We start from the raw sequence: 17,986 nt of genomic DNA on the forward strand, positions 1-17,986 counted from the left end.
TCCAGTCCAACACTGGCACGTCCAAATCACATCTTCTTTAAAGCATTAAGCTGAGCTAGTTATTTTTGAATTGATAATTCAATAATTGAAAGAAGCTCTACACGGGAGCATAGACAAATTCTTAGCTCAGAGACCACTCCTAGGAAACTCCTGATGGGTGGTTCTGACAGTAAGTTTTGAACTGTCTAACATTTCCTGGGTTAAAAACCCAGGTAAGTTGGCAGGGCTGTCTGATATTTCGAACTCTAGCTCAGAGAGTTTCGCAAAGTGACCTGGGGTGGAAGGGAATTTTCCAATGAGAGCTGGGCAATGCCACATTGGTCTGTGTGCCACTTATACAGGATCCTCACAATCACCTTCAGTCATATGTCTGTCCTCCCACAATGCGAAGATTGAAAACTGGGCTCAAATACAATCTGCACAGCCATGTATTAAGTGTGGGAATGGCGCAAGGCACTTGAATGGGAAATGAAAAACAAGTGAGTCTCAATTGCACAAATTATTTAGAATTTTGTAAGCAAAAGGCTTTTGTGGTACAGTGGTGGTGTCCCTACCTTGGAGGCCTTGGTTCAAGTCCCACCTGCTCCAGAGGTGTATCATAACATCCCTGAACAGGCTGGTTATAAAGTATTTAGAACTTTAAAAGTGGTTGGTGCGAGTTGTTAACACACGTTTACCCTGCTATACCAAAATAATACTTCCCAGTGAGCATGCCTGACCTTGCCATTATAACCCTCCGTTGATCAGGTAGCTGTGTTGCCCTATTTTTACAGCATACACAGTATCAGGAGCACAACAAAATTCCAATTTACAGAAGTAGATGTATTCAGATTGCCAGCTGCACCTTCGTAAGATGTCAAAAATGGTGATCAGTGATGGACTTTTTAAAATAGGTTTTTGATCCTGACAGTTCAGGAATATTAAAGTAGTAGACTTGTCACCCTGAATTTAACAAGGGGGGGGGGGGCGAAGACGAGAGGATTGTTAAACTTAACTTGAATCTAACAGTATACTCTTCATATTGTTAAACTCAGTTAAATGCAAAACGTTTCCTCATACCATTACCCTCTCAGATTATTGGATCAAGTATTATTAATAACTGGTGTTTGCCATACTGTTCACATGAAACAATAATTAAGACGAGAAAGGTGAAAGTTGGCAAAATGCAATTTAATAAATATTTATTTATTATTAAACAAGTAGAATGAGTAATATCAAACACAACGTTTGTCCTTCCTGATCAGCAGAAACTCTTCTCGAAAGACACATCTGTCGAAGAGTTTCCGCAGGTTAATTGGTTCTGCCCTTTCAATTACATTTCCAGCACAGAGACAGCTGTCAATCAAAGTGTCAGGTCATCTGGATGTTCAGTAATCAAAGAGATTAAACAACTTGAATTAGCTGCTCATTAGGTCTCCATCAAAGTGTCATACCGTAATTGTACCAGATTACAGATATCTTTGATATGCCCCAAGCTATGGACTATTAGCTACTCTGAATTCAATCCAACCTGAAGTATTTCCACAAAGCTGAAATATGAGCCATCTGTATACTCTGGCAACAGAGACCATGGACCACTGGGCACTGACAGTGGAAAATGGTGTTTAACATGAATTGCTCATTATACACAGTGAGCCAGTGGTGGTGCCCTTACCTTGGAACCAGGAGACCCGGGTTTAAGTCAAGATTAGAGTGGTGCTGGAAAAGCACAGCAGGTCAGGCAGCATCCAAGGAGCAAGAAAAATCAACGTTTCGTGCAGGAGCCCTCCATCAGGAATGGTGAAGGGGTCCTGCCCGAAACGTCAAGTTTCCTGTTCCTCAGATGCTGCTTGACCTGTTGTGCTTTTCCAGCACCACTCTAATTTTGACTCTGATCTCCAGCATCTGCAGTATCCATTTTCACCTCCTTGACCCAGGTTTAAGTCCCACCTGCTCCAGAGATGTGTCATAACATCTCAGAACATGCTGATTGGGAACTATCCACACCTGTGCCAACTAGAGCAAGGAAATCTCTGAATGTTCAACATGACTTATATCCAATATCACTTTGCAAAGGGAATTGTAGTTTAACAAGCGGCAGACGCTGTCTGAAACTTTATCTACTAAATAGGCAACTGGGCTGTATGAAATAGACTACCATTGAAAACATCTGTGTTAATGTCATCTACACAATATATCATAAACATAGTAGGAGTAGGCCATTCAGCCCTTCAAACCCTCTTCACTATTCAATATGATCATGACTGATCATCCAACTCAGTACCCTGTACCCAGCATTCTCCCCATACCCTTTGATCCTTTTAGCCCTAAGAACTATCAAAATGCAGGTTGCAGCTTGGTTTATGGACAGAGAGTGACACTGTGACTCCCTTTTTTCTCCTATTTTCAATGTTTCTAATTCATGGCCCCATTTTGCAACATCATTGTTCAGGGCTGAAGATTCCTGATGTATTTATCAATTGATAGCTTGCAAGGTTCACAAATGGTCAGTCTGGATTCCCTCATTTTACCTTCAGGATGATACTTATAGTGCAGTTTGGAGTTTCATACGTGATGGAGACCAGAGCACTGCTGAGAACACCTGGAGGCTTTCACTGTCCACTTTGTGTGCTCTGCCACTTGCTTCTCACTTTATCAAATCTGATGGGACATTACCTACTCCGCCAATTGGAAAACAAACAAATCCTTTCATTAGCTGATTCAACAATTTTCTAACTCTAGTCAAGCTGCATCTCTCTCATTTATAAATGTTTAAAATAATTAATGAAAAGTGTATGAGGGAAATGAGAAACAAGACACCTACTCCCATAGTTTTAATAACCTCCTGATCATATTTCACCCAGGTTATGTGGAGGTTTATTTTTAATTCCTGGGGACTGAAGGACATTCAGGGTTGGCTCCATGCTTCCTAGTTTCAGCATGGTATTCAAGAACTGAGCTCAGTGATTTGCCAACATCACCTAGAATCTAACTTAGAGTCATATAGATGTACAGCATGGAAACAGACCCTTCGGTCCAACTCATCCATGCTGAGCAGATATCCTAACCTAATCTAGACCCATTTGTCAGCACTTGGCCCACATCCCTCTAAACTCTTCCTGTTCATATACCCATCCGGATGCCTTTTAAATGCTGCAATTGTATCAGCCTCCACCACTTCCTGTGGTGACTCATTCCATGCATGCACCACCCTCTGTGTGAAAAAGTTGCCCCTAAAGTCCTTTTATATCTTTCCCCTCTCACCCTAAACCTGTGCCCTCTAGTTCTGGACTCCCCCATCCCAGGGAAAAGTCTTTATCTATTTATCCTATCCATGCCCTTTATGATTCTATAAACCTGTATAAGGACACCCCTCAGCCTCCGACGCTCCAGAGAAAACAGCCCTAGCCTATTCAGCCTCTCCCTATAGCTCAGATCCTCCAACCCTGGCAACATCCTTGTAAATCTTTTCTGAACCCTTTCAAATTTCACTACATCCTTCTGAAATGAAGGAGACCAGAATTGCACACAATATTCCAAAAGTGGCCTAACCAATGTCCTGTACAGCTGCAATTTGACCTCCCAACTCCTGTACTCAATACTCTGACCAATAAAGGAAAGCATACCAAACACCTTCTTCACTATCCTATCCACCAAGATGGAGGATGGGAATAAATTGTGGCTGCTCCTTTTTTAAAGTATTTTAGGTGTTGGAGGTGGTTTCATTGAATTCCAGGAGCAGCAATTACTATTTTACATGCTGTTGCATTGTTTTGGAATTTTGGGGAAAAAAGATCAAAACAATAGCAGCTTTAAAAGGAGGAAGACAAACAAAAGGCAGTGACCACATGGTCAGTGAGGGAGAGAGAGAGAAAGAAACCTACACTGCTAACTGACACAGCAGTGAATCTGCACAGTTACTGCCTTTGCATTTGAGTTCATGTATCTCTGGACATCAGAGTGCACCTAGGAAAAATTAACAAACAGTGAAATTCACAGCTGACCTTGAAACTTGCTTGGGTCATTTCATTGTTGACTCCAATACAAGTCTTGATGGCTTACAACTCAGCTTGGATTTGGCAAAGAAATAAAGGATTTGCGATTATGCAGTGTTTTTTATGTCTTCGGGATGTTCCATAGCACATTGCAGTCAATGAGGTACTTTTGAACTATGGTAGTTGCTGTATTTTCAGAGCTAATGTGCATACAGCAAGCTCCCACAAACTGTAAATCACTGAATAATCTATTTCCATGAATGTTGGTTGAAAATAAATATTGGCCAAATGTTGAAAAACACTCCTCCAAAGTAATGCTATAAGATTTTAAACATCAACCTGAGAGGACAAAGAGACTTAGTATAACTCTCTATCCAAGTGATGTGACCTCCAACAATGTAGCACTCCCTCAGTACTACACTGGAGAATCTGCTTGGTTCACAGCCTCAAGCCCGTGTAGCAAGGATTAAATCTGTAAATTCTTTATTCAGAGTACTGCCCATTCAATGTAAACACAAGAAGTGGGCCTCAGTTTTAAGGCCTCATCTGAAAAAGGGATGGCTACTCAAATGCAATTATTATCAATTGGAATTAACAATATTGACTCAAGGCATAGTCAATATATGAATGCTGTTTGCCACTAACAGAATGCTGTCATCAAGCCAAAAAGGCGTTCGACCTATCACACAAAGGAATAATGTGCTATATGAATTTCAGTGCTGGTGTGGTGTGATGTTAGATCTGAAGACTGTATGTCTCAAACACAGGCAGATCATTTCACACAAACTGACTGTAGCCAAGCAGCCTGCACTTGCAAAACACACAGCACAGTATCCAACATTAGATACAATTCTGTAATTGGACAACATTTGCTGGATAACCCCAAATAAGCAGGAAACCAATTTAGATTTGTCATGGTATTGTCTTTCTGTGTGGACAGAAAGCCACACATATTAATACACAAGCTCCTGTTCTTCTCAGAGAGCATACATTGCACCTGTTTCAAGTCAACAAAATAGGTGACAACCGTTCCCTGGTTCATGTCTCAAAGTATGTTCTGACCAACCAGAGTCAACCTGACTCTGTTAAACAAAACCTAACTGTTAACTGTCAATCAGTATTTATAGGCACCCTGTCTATGGCAATGCTTCTACCAATCAGGGACCACAAAAGAAAAATATTCAGCAAAACTTTCTCAATTTGAATTAAGGCTGTATTTTATCCTATTGTAACAACAAAAAAGCAGTTTTCTTGATGTTGTACGATGAAACTCTTGACCTAACCTGCTTTTGCCTTGCCTGATACTTTTTCACCTTCAAAATCTAATTCTCTAACAAAGCCTTGTTTATGATTTAAGAAAAATAGTCTAAAGATTGATTTTAACATAAATGCTGGGAAAACAGGAAATGCTCATTTGAAGAATCATTGGTGCTTCCAACAGTAACCTGCAAAAGAAATGACAAATGGTTCCAATAGTAATGACCAGGAGTTGACACATTCTGACTTGTCAAAGTTGAATGGGGCGTTATGTTGCTTGACTATGATAAAATATATCGAGGTAAACTTAAGGAGATCAGTTGTTACTCAGTTGTTACTGTAATCATTAAAACCAGAGAAAGGAAAAATAAAGGAAAATGTATTACATTACCAGCAAATAAGTGTGACTTCTTTTGAGTGGGTAAAATATACTCATTAAAAGCTATTGGTGCCTGTCTATTTAAGGGTTTAACGCCAGGAAATGGAATCCCTGAGCCTTCCCTGATATCAAAAGGGGATGAATATTGCTAAATGCAACATATAAAAGGTAATGTTTCCAGGTGTGGAACAGGAAAGAAGGAAATCTCTAGGTTCTTAGAGAGGCTTGAACAAAGTGCTCAGAAACAATGGTTTATGAAGCAAGGCTTCTAAACCAAGGATGGAGTGGGAAGTTAAAAGAGATTTCAATTTTGAGGCATCCAGCTATATATGGGAGAATGGCTTTAAGGGAATGACTGTGTGTTAAGTACTTTGAAAGGGAAAGGTTAGGTTGGTTGGGAAAAGAACTTGGAAAAAATGAAGAGGCATCAGAACTGCTGACAGATAGTCAACGTGGTACTCTCGAACTAAAAAGAGCATTCCACAGGAAGACAGAGAGTTAATTTCAGAACCAAATGACTCAGAAGAACATATGAATTATATGATGTCAAGCAATCATATTGTTAAGATGAGTAGTTTATGAAATACACTGAAATAGACTAAAACATCTTTGGACGTGCTCATTACTCAAAGCTATTTGACCTTTCAGCCCCACCAGGATTTGGCATTACCAACTCAATGTCAGACATAAACTTCATAAGCTTTGTGTTCTGCTGCATTTATTTGGCACTAGATTTTACTTTTTGTTCATTCATGAAATGTGGGCTTCGCTGGTAATGCTAGTATTTATTGCCCATCTTGAATTACCCTGCTGATACCCCACATGAGTTTCTGGTTGCTCAGTTTTGAGTTGCCAGATCAGGCAGTGTGATACTGCCCTCTTCTCTGTAGAGTTACTAATTCTGTTTGTTCATAGCAATTGTTCAAGTACCCTGTGTGCTTATTAAACATTTGTTTTAATTTGTGGTTAATCAAATGTTCTAATACGTGGTCTTGTTTACCAATTCCTTGTTTAATGATTTGGGCAAGTACCAGTTATTCATTCACTTCAGCTTGGTCTTTTAATAAGTGGTTAGATTTTAAAGCTGTTGCCATCATTTATAAGAATACATAAAATATAAACAGGAATAGGCCATTCAGCCCCTTATATTTCCTCTGCCATACAATGAGATCATGGAGCTTCTGTCTCAACTTTGCCAATGCATTCTTTAGTTTTATAATTACGCGAAACCCATTAATCTCAGTATTCGTGATGATCAATGACTGTGCTGCCACAGTCTCCAGGAGTAGCCACTTCCAAAGATCCACAAGGCTTTGAAGAATTTTCACCTTGTCTCAGTCCTAAATGGTTGATCCCTTATTCTGAGTCAATGACACCTACATCTGGAGTCTTCAACAAGGGAAACTGCCCACATTAGAAGAAAATTCAAATGTTTTTTACCCTTCTAAAGTCCAGACAATATAAACCCATTCCACCCAATCTATTCTCTCTGGACAGCCCTCTTAATTTTGACCAGTTAGCAGGCTTAATTTGGCTCCATTTTGGCTATCAAACAGAACTTTTAAAAAACTAAACCTCCAAAAAAATGTTTTGATGAAAAGTTAAGATGAAAACGTTCAAGAATTGTCTGATGGAGTTTGATGAGTATTTCTTAAGGCTAAGTGTCCAGTCACATGATCCAGCTCTTCCCACCCTTCCTTGATTTCTTTGTGTTAATTTCTGGGGATCGTGGTCAGTCAATTTTTATTATAAGCTATTGACTCCCATAGTTACCTGGACAAAACTTATTGATACCCTGCTTCATGTACAGACTCGAATCAATTTTCCCACTTTCTCAGTCTTCATTAAATTTGTTTGGATAATGGAATAGAATCTGTATATGCAGCAGTGTGTGAATAAGTATTGTCAAGGTAATTATATTTTATACTAATTATGTAATTTTTCTTTAATCCTCCAGGCAATAATTCACCTCCACCATGAATTGACAGAGTCCCTTGATAATGTTCATTCTATTCAATGCCCTTCTACATGCACATTTCCTCTCCTCCAGACTGAATCTTTTGGTCTGCACTATACTGGGGAAGAAAAGGTGTTGACTGCAGATGTTGGAGATCAGAGTCAAGAGTATGGTGCTGGAAAAGGATACAGGTCAGGCAGCATTCGAGGAGCAGGAGAATCAACATTTCGGTCATAAGCCCTTCATCAGGAAATCCTGATGAAGGGCTTATGCCCAAAACATCAATTCTCCTGCTCCTCAGATGCTGCCTGACCTGCTGCACTTTTCCAGCACCACACACCATACTGGAGAGACCTAACGCAGGACACTTTGTTCAGTTTGCAAACATGAGCTGAGCTAACAATTGCCTGACATTTTAATTTTCCATCTTACCCAGACAGTGTTATTTCTGTCTTTTATCTGTCACATTGTTCCAATGAAGTGTAACACAAGCTCCTCATCTCCCAATTCGGCATCTGACAGCTTTTGGACTCACTGTTGAGTTCAAACAATTTTAGATAGCAACCTGTGCCCCATTTTGCTTTGTTCTTCGTTGGTTGTATGCCTTTCCCTCTAGTTTATATTCTTTTCTGAAATCTGCTTTCCAAACCCTGGGTTTTCTGGATATTTCTATTCACATTTTCCCCAGCACTAATGAAATGTCAGTGAAACACTAACTATATTTTCTCCCGACTGGGGTACTGCAAACCCCTCTGAACATTTCCAGTATTTTTGTTTTGTTTGTAAGTCTGATGACTGACACTGCCTTATGTTAAGGGAAGAAGTTGCATTGATAGAGCAATACATCCTTGAAATGTCTTTAATGCTTTCCAGTAAGCCAATTTTGAAGTCTAGTCAGCATTGTCGCTGGCTGTAACTTGAGACAACCTAAAACTGTGAAAGTTGCTATTTAAAAGCAAGTATTTCTTTTATTTCCACATCCATGTTTTTGTTACCTGAGTATGGTGTTCATTGTATGTGTTTCTTTGTACTTTAGCTACACTTTAGGGGGTATTTTTACAATAGCTTCTTACATAAGTGTTGGTTGTTTCTTTTCTGCCAGACAACTTTCTGTTTAATATTGATCAGCTGAAATGCTGCACGGAAAGAACTTGGCTTGTACACGGTTACACATATACACAGAGCTGTACTCATAATTTAAGCCTCATTCCGGTGAATTTGCACTGAAACCCCTCCAGCGTCAGTATATCCTTCCTAAAGCACGGTGGTCAAAGCTGAACACAGTGCTCCAGATGGAGTCTGCAGTTCTATTTGAAGCTTATGAATCCGTTGCAAATCCTTTTGTATTTTGCACCTATAGTTCCTTCAGTTCTAAAGTCCAAATCACTTACATGGATGGTAAATAAGAACAGACCTAGTAGAATTTTTCACCACATCATTCCTGTCTCAGAAACTTCCTTTTACGCCTACACGTTGCTTTCTACTACACAACCAACTTTCGATCCATTTGGCAGTAATTTCACAAACCAATATCTTTGCCAATAGTCTCCTGTGCGGGACCTTTATGAAATGTTTTACCCAAATCCACACAAGTCACACTCTTTGCAATTTCTTTATCTATCCTGTTATTTCTTCAAAATATTCTATAAAGTTGTTGAACTAGAATGTTTCTTGGAGGGACTCAGCTGACATTGTCATTGAACAGATGTTACTTAAAACTTTTACAATTACATCTTTTATTGATTTATTGAATATTTTACCCTTGGAATATTTTACCCTTGAACTGAAGGAACACTTGCTGGACTATATATCCTGGATTCTCTCAGTCACCAATTTTAAAGAAAATGTTTTCATTTGCCAGCCTCCTGCACATCGTTCTCTCCACAGGTCATTACAACATTTAACTCAGAGCCCCTATAGATCTTCAGATGAGGAGAACTTAGTGTGAAATAACAAGTTGAATTTATGTAACTCTTAGTTCTTATCATTCTATTCCAGAAGCCTCTGTTCAAAGGCATGAGTGTTACCTACTGAACCAGGACTGACAGACACTTGGTGAAATTTCAGAGGCAATATGTTAAGTAGAAACAGCTGAAACTTTGTCCTCTAGAAGCTTTCACTGGGACTTGGATCAAGATTTCATACTGCGCTGTCACTGATGTTGCTCAGAATTCCTAGCAGAGTCCATCCGTTGATGTACAGCTGTGCGCAAACACTGGCACTGAGTTAGACAGTGTAGCAACTGATGCAGTTATATGGAGATTTAACAAATAAAGTGAGAGAAATGATACAGTCTCTCACATTCTGAATTCAATGAAATGCAGCCCAGAGACTACAAAGAGAGAATGTTAGACACACCACACACACACACACACACACACACACACACACACACACACACACACACACACACACACACACACACACACACACACACACACACACACACACACACACACACACACACACACACACACACACACACACACACACACACACACACACACCAATTAAACTCACTGAAAGAGAAACCAATTCAAAGACACCACTTGTAGCCAGAGATGCTTACACTGTAGACACTTGTACTTGCTCACATAGAACAAGTAAATTAGGAGCAAAAGGAGGTCATTCACACCCTGAAGCTTGCTCCATCTTTTGATAAGATTGTGGCTACTTAGGTTGTGACTTAACTTCACTTTTCTCCTGTCCCCAGTAACCTGTCGTAGTCATGAGACACTCACATAGTTAAACATTCATGACATCCTGTGGTCCTAGACTCTCCTACAAAGGTACCTACAATAATCAGGACACAGGCAGGAACACTGTCTTATTATTTAGTTAAAAATCACACAACACCAGGTTATAGTCCAACAGGTTTAATTGGAAGCACACTAGCTTTCAGAGCGACGCTCCTTCATCAGGTGATTGTCACAATCACCTGATGAAGGAGCGTCGCTCCGAAAGCTAGTGTGCTTCCAATTAAACCTGTTGGACTATAACCTGGTGTTGTGTGATTTTTAACTTTGTACACTCCAGTCCAACACCGGCATCTCCAAATCATTATTATTTAGTGAATGCCAAACAAGACACCACCTCCTCATTTGTTGAGCTTAACATGTTTAGCTTGTCACTTAGTTTGTAGATGGGATATTACACTCAGTACTGGAGCATCCAGATATTGGAGCACCCAGAGATGAGGTGATCACTGATCAAAGGGGCATCCAGAAGAGCATTCCTTGACAGAAACACCAGTATCTTGAAGAATTTGGCATGAAACATCAACGCTGTTTCCCTCTCCACAGATCGGCAGAACTTTTGAACTCTCTCTTTTTTTTTTCTTGTCAGCCACACTCAATTTTCTGCAGAGGGAGGGACAGAAGAATACAATGATAGAGGGAGGGTAGATAGAGGGAGGGTGGATGGATGCAGATTTGGAGAGATGGATTGATGGATAGATGGAGTGTAAGGAGGGACAGGGAAATGAAGAGAGTCATAGAGTCATAAAGTTATATAGCATGGAAATAGATCCTTCAATCCATGGCTAACATGGTCCCACTGTTTAAGGAGGGTGGTAAGGACAAGCCAGGGAACAGTGAGCCTGACGTCGGTGGTGGAAAAGTTGTTGGAGGGAATCCTGAGGGACAGGTGTCCATGTATTTGGAAAGGCAAGGACTGATTAGGGATGGTCAACATGGCCTTGTGCGTGGGAAATCATGTCTCACAAACTTGATTGAGTTTTTTGAAGAAGTAACAAAGAGGATTGAAGAGGGCAGAGTGGTAGATGTGATCTATGTGGACTTCAGTAAGGCGTTCGACAAGGTTCCCCATGGGAGACTGATTAGGTTAGATTATCTACAGTGTGGAAACAGGCCCTTTGGATCAACAAGTCCACACCGACCCTCCGACGAGTAACCCACCCAGTCCCATTTCCCTCTGACTAATGCACCTAACAATACAGGCAATTTAGCATGGCCAATTCACCTGACCTGCACATCTTTGAATTGTGGGAGGAAACCGGAGCACCCAGAAGAAACCCACGCAGAGTCGGGGAGAATGTGCAAACTCCACACAGACAGTCACCCAAGCCTGGAATCGAACCTGGGACACTATGAGGCAGCAGTGCTAACCACTGAGCCACTGTACCACCCTGGTTAGCAAGGTTAGATTTCATGGAATACGGGGAGAACTAGCCATTTGGATACAGAACTGGCTCAAAGGTAGAAGACAGCAGTTGGTGGTGAAGGCTTGTTTTTCAGACTGAAGGCCTGTGACCAGTAGAGTGCCACAAGGATTGGTGCTGGGTCCTCTACTTTTTGTCATTTATATAAATGAATTGGATGTGAGCATAAAAGGTATAGTTAGTAGGTTTGCAGATGACACCAAAATTGGAGGTATAGTAGACAGCGAAGAGGGTTACCTCAGATTACAACAGGATCTTGGCCAGGTGGGCCAATGGGCTGAGAAGTGGCAGATGGAGTTTAATTCAGATAAATGCGAGGTGCTGCATTTTGGGACAGCAAATCTTAGCAGGAGATATATGCAGGTTCATAGCTCCTTGAAAGTGGAGTCGCAGATAGATAGGATAGTGAAGCAGGTGTTTGGTATGCTTTCTTTTATTGGTCAGTCTATTGAGTACAGGCGTTGGGAGGTCATGTTGCAGTTGTACAGGACACTGGTTAGGCCACTGTTGGAATATTGTGTGCAATTCTGGTCTCCTTCCTATCAGAAAGATGTTGTGAAACTTCCATATCAACCACATATCCTAAAATTAATTTGGAATTTGCCAGCCTTTGGCCCATAACTCTCTAAACCCTTCCTGTTCATATAGCCAAGCAGATGTCTTTTAAACAGCTGTACAAAACACTGGTGCGGCCGCATTTGGAGTATTGTGTACCGTTCTGGTCACCGCATTATAAGAAGGATGTGGAAGCTTTGGAAAGGGTGCAGAGGAGATTTACTAGGATGTTACCTGGTATGGAGGGAAGGTCTTATGAGGAAAGGCTGAGGGACTTGAGGCTGTTTTCATTGGAGAGAAGAAGGTTTAGAGGTGACTTAATAGAGACATACAAGATAATCAGAGGGTTAGATAGGATGGAAAGCGAGAACCTTTTTCCAAGTATGGTGACAGCGAGCACAAGGGAGCATAGCTTTAAATTGAGGGATGATAGATATAGGACAGATGTCAGAGGTAGTTTCTTTACTCAGAGAATAGTAAGGTTATGGAATGCTTTGCCTGCAACGGTAGTAGATTCGCCAACTTTAAGTACATTTAAGTCGTCATTCGACAAGCATATGGACGTACATGGAATAGTGTAGGTTAGATGGGCTTCAGATTGGTATGACAGGTCGGCGCAACATCGAGGGCCGAAGGGCCTGTACTGCGCTGTAATGTTCTATGTTCTATATGTTGTAATTGTACCAGCCTCCACTGCTTCCTCTGGCAGCTCATTCCATACATGCAACAGCTTCTCTGTGAAACGTTTGCCCCTTACCTCCCTTTTAAATCTTTCCTCTTTCATCTTAATCCATGCCCTCTAATTTTGAACTTTGCTATCCTGGGGAAAAGACCTTGACCACATATCCTATCCATGCCCCATATGATTTTATAAACCTCTATAAGGTCATCCCTCAGCCTCCGACATTCAGACTCTCCCTATAGCTTAAACTCTCCAACTCTGGCAACATGCTTGTAAATCTTTTCTGAACCCTTTCAAATTTCACAAAATCCTTCTTAAAGCAGGAATACCACAGGTGAATGCAATATTCCAAAAGTGGCCTAACCAATGTCCTGTATAGCCTCAACATAACCTCTTAAGTCCTACACTCAATGCACTGACCAATAAAAGCAAGCATACCAAACATCTTCTTCATTATCCTGTCTACCTGCAACTCCACTTTCAAGGAACTATGAACCTGCACTCCAAGGTCAAACATAAAATGTTTGAAAGCAATGTAGAAAACAGCACCATGCCTTTAGAGATCCTTTGAGAAATGTAACAAACAGAAGGATCTGCATTTATTTTCTCCTTTTCAGGATCTCCAGATGTCTCGGAGTGTTTGACAGTCACAGAAGGATTTTTGAAGTGTAATTTCTGTTGCAGATACAGATAGAGGGAGAGACAGACCTGGAGTGATAGAGAAATTGAAAGAGAATGAGAAAGTGGCTAATTAATCGGTTCAGAGAGAAACAGACCAATAGCATCATTGCTTAGACCAGAAGACTTATGGTCTAATGGTACAACATAGGAGCAAAAATAGCCATTCAGTCCATTGAGTCCGAGCTGCAAGTCAACACAATCCTGGTTCATCTGATAATCTTTAATTTCGTTTACCTCATTTATCTCCAAAACCCTTGATTCCTTTACTGATTAAAAACCTATCTAACTAATTAATGAGTCGAGAGTGTGGTGTTGGCAAAGCACAGCAGGTCAGGCAGCATCCGAGGAGCAGGAGAAGGGCTTCCTAATGAAGGGCTTATGCCCGAAACCTTGATGCACCTGCTCCTCGGATGTTGCTTGACCTGCTGTGCTTTTCCAGCACCACACTCTTGACTCTGATCTCCAGCATCTGCAGTCTTCACTTTCTCCTCCTTGAATATAGCTAATGATGCAGCCTCAACAACCATCCACAGTAAAGAATTCCACATTTCACTTTCTTTTGAGAGAAAAAGAAATTCCTCTTTATCTTTGCCTTAAGTGGGCAAGCTATTACTTCACTAGCATACTCTCTGGTCCTAGACTTTCCCACACGGAGAAATCTTTGCCCATCCACCCTGCGAAGCTGCTGAAAATCTTATATGTTTCAATAAAATCACGTCCCGTTCTCTAAATTTTCGAAATTAAAAGAAGATTAAAAGAGATGGATGATGGACAGATAGAAGCAGAAATTGATAAAGAGTAAATAGACAAAGATAGTGAGAAAGATAGAGTTAAAAAGGGAGGAGGCAGACACAGAGACAGAAAAATAATAAGACAGACATACAGAAAGAGACAGTGAGATACAAAGATAGTAAGAGTAACCAGAGCGATAGACAGAGACAGAGAGAACAGAGAGGGTGAGACTGAGAGGAGCAAATAGACACATACAGTTGGAGAGGCAGATAGGTAGACCTGGACAGGTGGTAAAGAAATGGATAGAGAGAGAGGCAGGTAGAAAACGAGACAGAGTGAGAGAGAGAGAGACAGACGAAAAGCTGAAGTTATTGACAGATTGATGGGCAGGTATATAGATACATTTAAGACCTAGCCAGATGTGAGAACACGGTGTACCGTCTGACAGAGAGCCGTGTGGTCCATGAGGGAGCTCCCTGAATGAGGTTCTCACCGGCAGCTCTGGGGATGCTCTGTAGGTTACAGCTGGATACTGTCCCTGAAGGCACACGGAGCAGAGCCACTACCATCCCGGACACACACACACACCGGGTTAGGGAACACTGACATAGCCGCTCAGACTGTGTGTGTGTGTGTGTATGTGTGTGTGTGAGAGAGAGAGACTCCGGCTTTCAAACCTCCCGTCGCATCCTCCCTCCAATCCGGAGACCTGAGGTTACCCCCGACCTAGATTTCCGGCAGATTTGTACAAATTTCAAACTCACCCAAAACATCGGAAACTCATGCAGACACATTGACACCGACAGTTATAAAAACACACATAAATCAGTGTAAAACGATCAGTGCAGCAGTCAGAGTGAGTGTGAGACTGGAAGTGATGAGAGTGAAGTGTGGAAGCAGTCTCCAGGCTGGAGGAAGGTGCAGGAGCTGCTGGGTTTACCTTTGTGCTCAGTGCTCTGTTTGCCGCTGGATGCTGTCCCACAGTACAGCATGAAGAGTGCCACCGCCACCGCCCGCAGATACATCTGTGCAGCCAGCTCCTGCTAAAGCGCCCTGTGCCCTGGCTCTTCCCAGTGAAGCCCACTGCCACTCTGGGAGGTGTGGGTGTGCGGGGACCAGACCCCGGGGGGGGGGGGGGGGGAGAGAGCTGAGCTGGAGCCGGATTGGTGCCCGCGAGTGGTTTCAGGGATCCCACGCTCTCACCGATCTGGAAAGAGCGAACTCAACAACAAGCACATTGCTGAAACCTCTCCTCCAGAGCTTTCCGGGAGCGTGACAGCGCTGGGTTAACCCTTTGGGACCCAGGGAGGCTTGGCTCATCCTGCACTAGCCCTCTCCCCCTCCCCCCCCCCCCCCCCAAAAGGTATCCGGTCCCAAACTGGTGCAAGCCCTTTAACCCTCTTGGGGTAGTGCCCTCACCTTACAATAGTGAGCACCAACATAGGAGAAAACTTCAAGAAGATCACGGCTGGTCTGATTGCTCCACATTACTTCCAACCCCCAACAATCTTTCACCCTTTTGTTTATCCAGGTCGCTACATTAAAAATACAATCGGCCCATCGCTGCCTTAAGAAAATCCAGGGGCTCTGCTTTTACCCCCTTTTGAAAAAGTGTTCCAAAGACTTTGCAGTTGAATAAAAAAAAACTCACTTCTGACTAAACTGACCCCTAGTTCTACATTCTCCCACAGAAAGAAGCATCCTCCCCAAATTGTCAGAAACCCTCCGGGATTTTGTTTCAGTCAAACTACTTCTCACGGAGGATACAGGTCTAGCTTGTCCAACCTTTTCTCATACAACAACCTGCACATCCCAGATATTAGTCTAGTAACCAAAACATTTTCATCGTTCCTTAAATAAGGAGACCAATATTACACACTATACTCCACATTTGATCTGAGGATTAATTAGTTTTATTGCAGTTTAACCTTCCTGCTTTTGTATTGAATTTCACAGGCAATAAACAATGACCTTCTCTCAGCCTTCCCAATTACTTGCTGTGCCTGCATACTAACCATTTTCTGGGATAATCCAAAAATTCCAGCACTATGCACTCCAAGTAGACCATGATTTGGGAGAATGTTCAGAACTGGAATTATCAGCAATTATTCCAAATAGATAGCCTGGAATGGGATCAACAGTCTGGATTAGAAACAACTCAGCCCAAACATGATTAGCTCAGTCTAGAATGGGTTGAATTCAGTTCAAATGGGGTCAACTCTGACCAGAATAGGATCAGCACAGCCAGATTGGGAGTGCCACAAATCAAATTTGGATCAACACACTACAAAATGGAATTCAATTAATCTGGAATGGGATTACCCAGAACAAAATTGGAACACTCATTCTGTGTGGAATAGATTCGATATCTGTAATGAGTTTAACTTAGTACAGAAAAGGATCAATTTGTTCTGAATGTGATCAGCTCAGTTTGGAATGGAATTCACTGAGTCTAGAGTTGGATAAACCTCAGCATGGAACTGGAAAGAAAGAAAGTTGGGTGGCATGGTGGCTCAGTGGTTAGCACTGCTGCCTCACAGTACCAGGGACGCGGGTTTGATTACAACCTCGGGCAACTGTGTGGAGTTTGCACATTCTCCCTGTGTCTGTGTGGGTTTCCTCTGGGTGCTCTGGTTTCCTCCCACAATCCAAAAATGTGCACATAAGGTTAATTGGCCATGTTAAATTGCCCATAGTGTTAGGTGCATTAATCAGGGTTAAACATGGGGGAATGGGTCTGGGTGGGTTACTCTTCAGAGGGTAGGTGTGTACTTGTTGGGCTGAACGGCCTGTTTCCATACTGTAGGGAATCTAATCTAATCTGAATGAGGTCAGCTCAGTTTGGAATGGAATCAAGATCATGGCCGGCTGAATCCACAATGGAATTGGCTCTGTACACAAAGGGTCAAACGCAGTCCACAATGGGATCAACACTGTCTGGATTGGGAATACCTCAATCCAGAATGGTATCAGTTCAGTCTGGAATGTAATCAACACAGCCCAGAATGGGACCATTTCAAACTGGAATAGGATTCACTTCGTAGAATGAATGTAAGTCCATAAGACATAGGAGTAGGAATAGGCAATTTGGTCCATTGTGTGTGGTCTGCCATTTAATGAAATCACAGCTGATCAGATAATCCTCAACTCCACTTTCTCCATAACCCTTGATTCCATTCCTCACTTTTTTTCATAATATATTTTTATTAAGAAAAAATAGATTTTTAAATATTACAACAAATACAAAACAATGCAATTCAAAACAGTACAAAAATAGTACAAAACTAAACCCAAATAATAAAAAAAATTCCCCAACCCACCCTCTTATATGAATGTATAAACATATATAGAGAAGTATAAAATTAAAAAAAAAACCTAAACTAGCTATTTAACTAACTAAATAAATACCTAACAACAAACAAATAAATAGTAATAACTCAGCCCAGCCAAACAAAACACTCATACATTCACAGTTCCTCCTCCCTGGATATTGGACTCATGAAACACAATCGTTACAGCTATATAAAAGCCTTTGTTAGTGTGGCAGATAAATCTGTGTCCAGGTATTTCAAAAAGGGTTGCCATGTCT

The 17,986-nt window shown here is 41.5% G+C and overlaps 1 protein-coding gene across 1 annotated transcript in view; it reads right to left on the reverse strand.

Annotated features, from left to right (window-relative positions):
* The window catches only part of LOC122559927 (R-spondin-2), a 40,710-nt gene extending 25,189 nt beyond the window's left edge, over positions 1-15,521 (reverse strand). The window contains exon 1 of the mRNA XM_043710034.2: positions 15,338-15,521. Within this exon, the coding sequence (XP_043565969.1) occupies positions 15,338-15,422 (85 nt within the window). The 5' untranslated portion in view covers positions 15,423-15,521. The remainder of the gene's footprint in view (positions 1-15,337) is intronic.
* Between the last annotated feature and the right edge of the window lie 2,465 nt (positions 15,522-17,986).

The sequence above is a fragment of the Chiloscyllium plagiosum genome, unplaced genomic scaffold, assembly GCF_037043375.1.
Source record: "Chiloscyllium plagiosum isolate Xiang-an unplaced genomic scaffold, Cpla_swu_hap1 HiC_scaffold_15, whole genome shotgun sequence".
NCBI lineage: Eukaryota > Metazoa > Chordata > Chondrichthyes > Orectolobiformes > Hemiscylliidae > Chiloscyllium > Chiloscyllium plagiosum.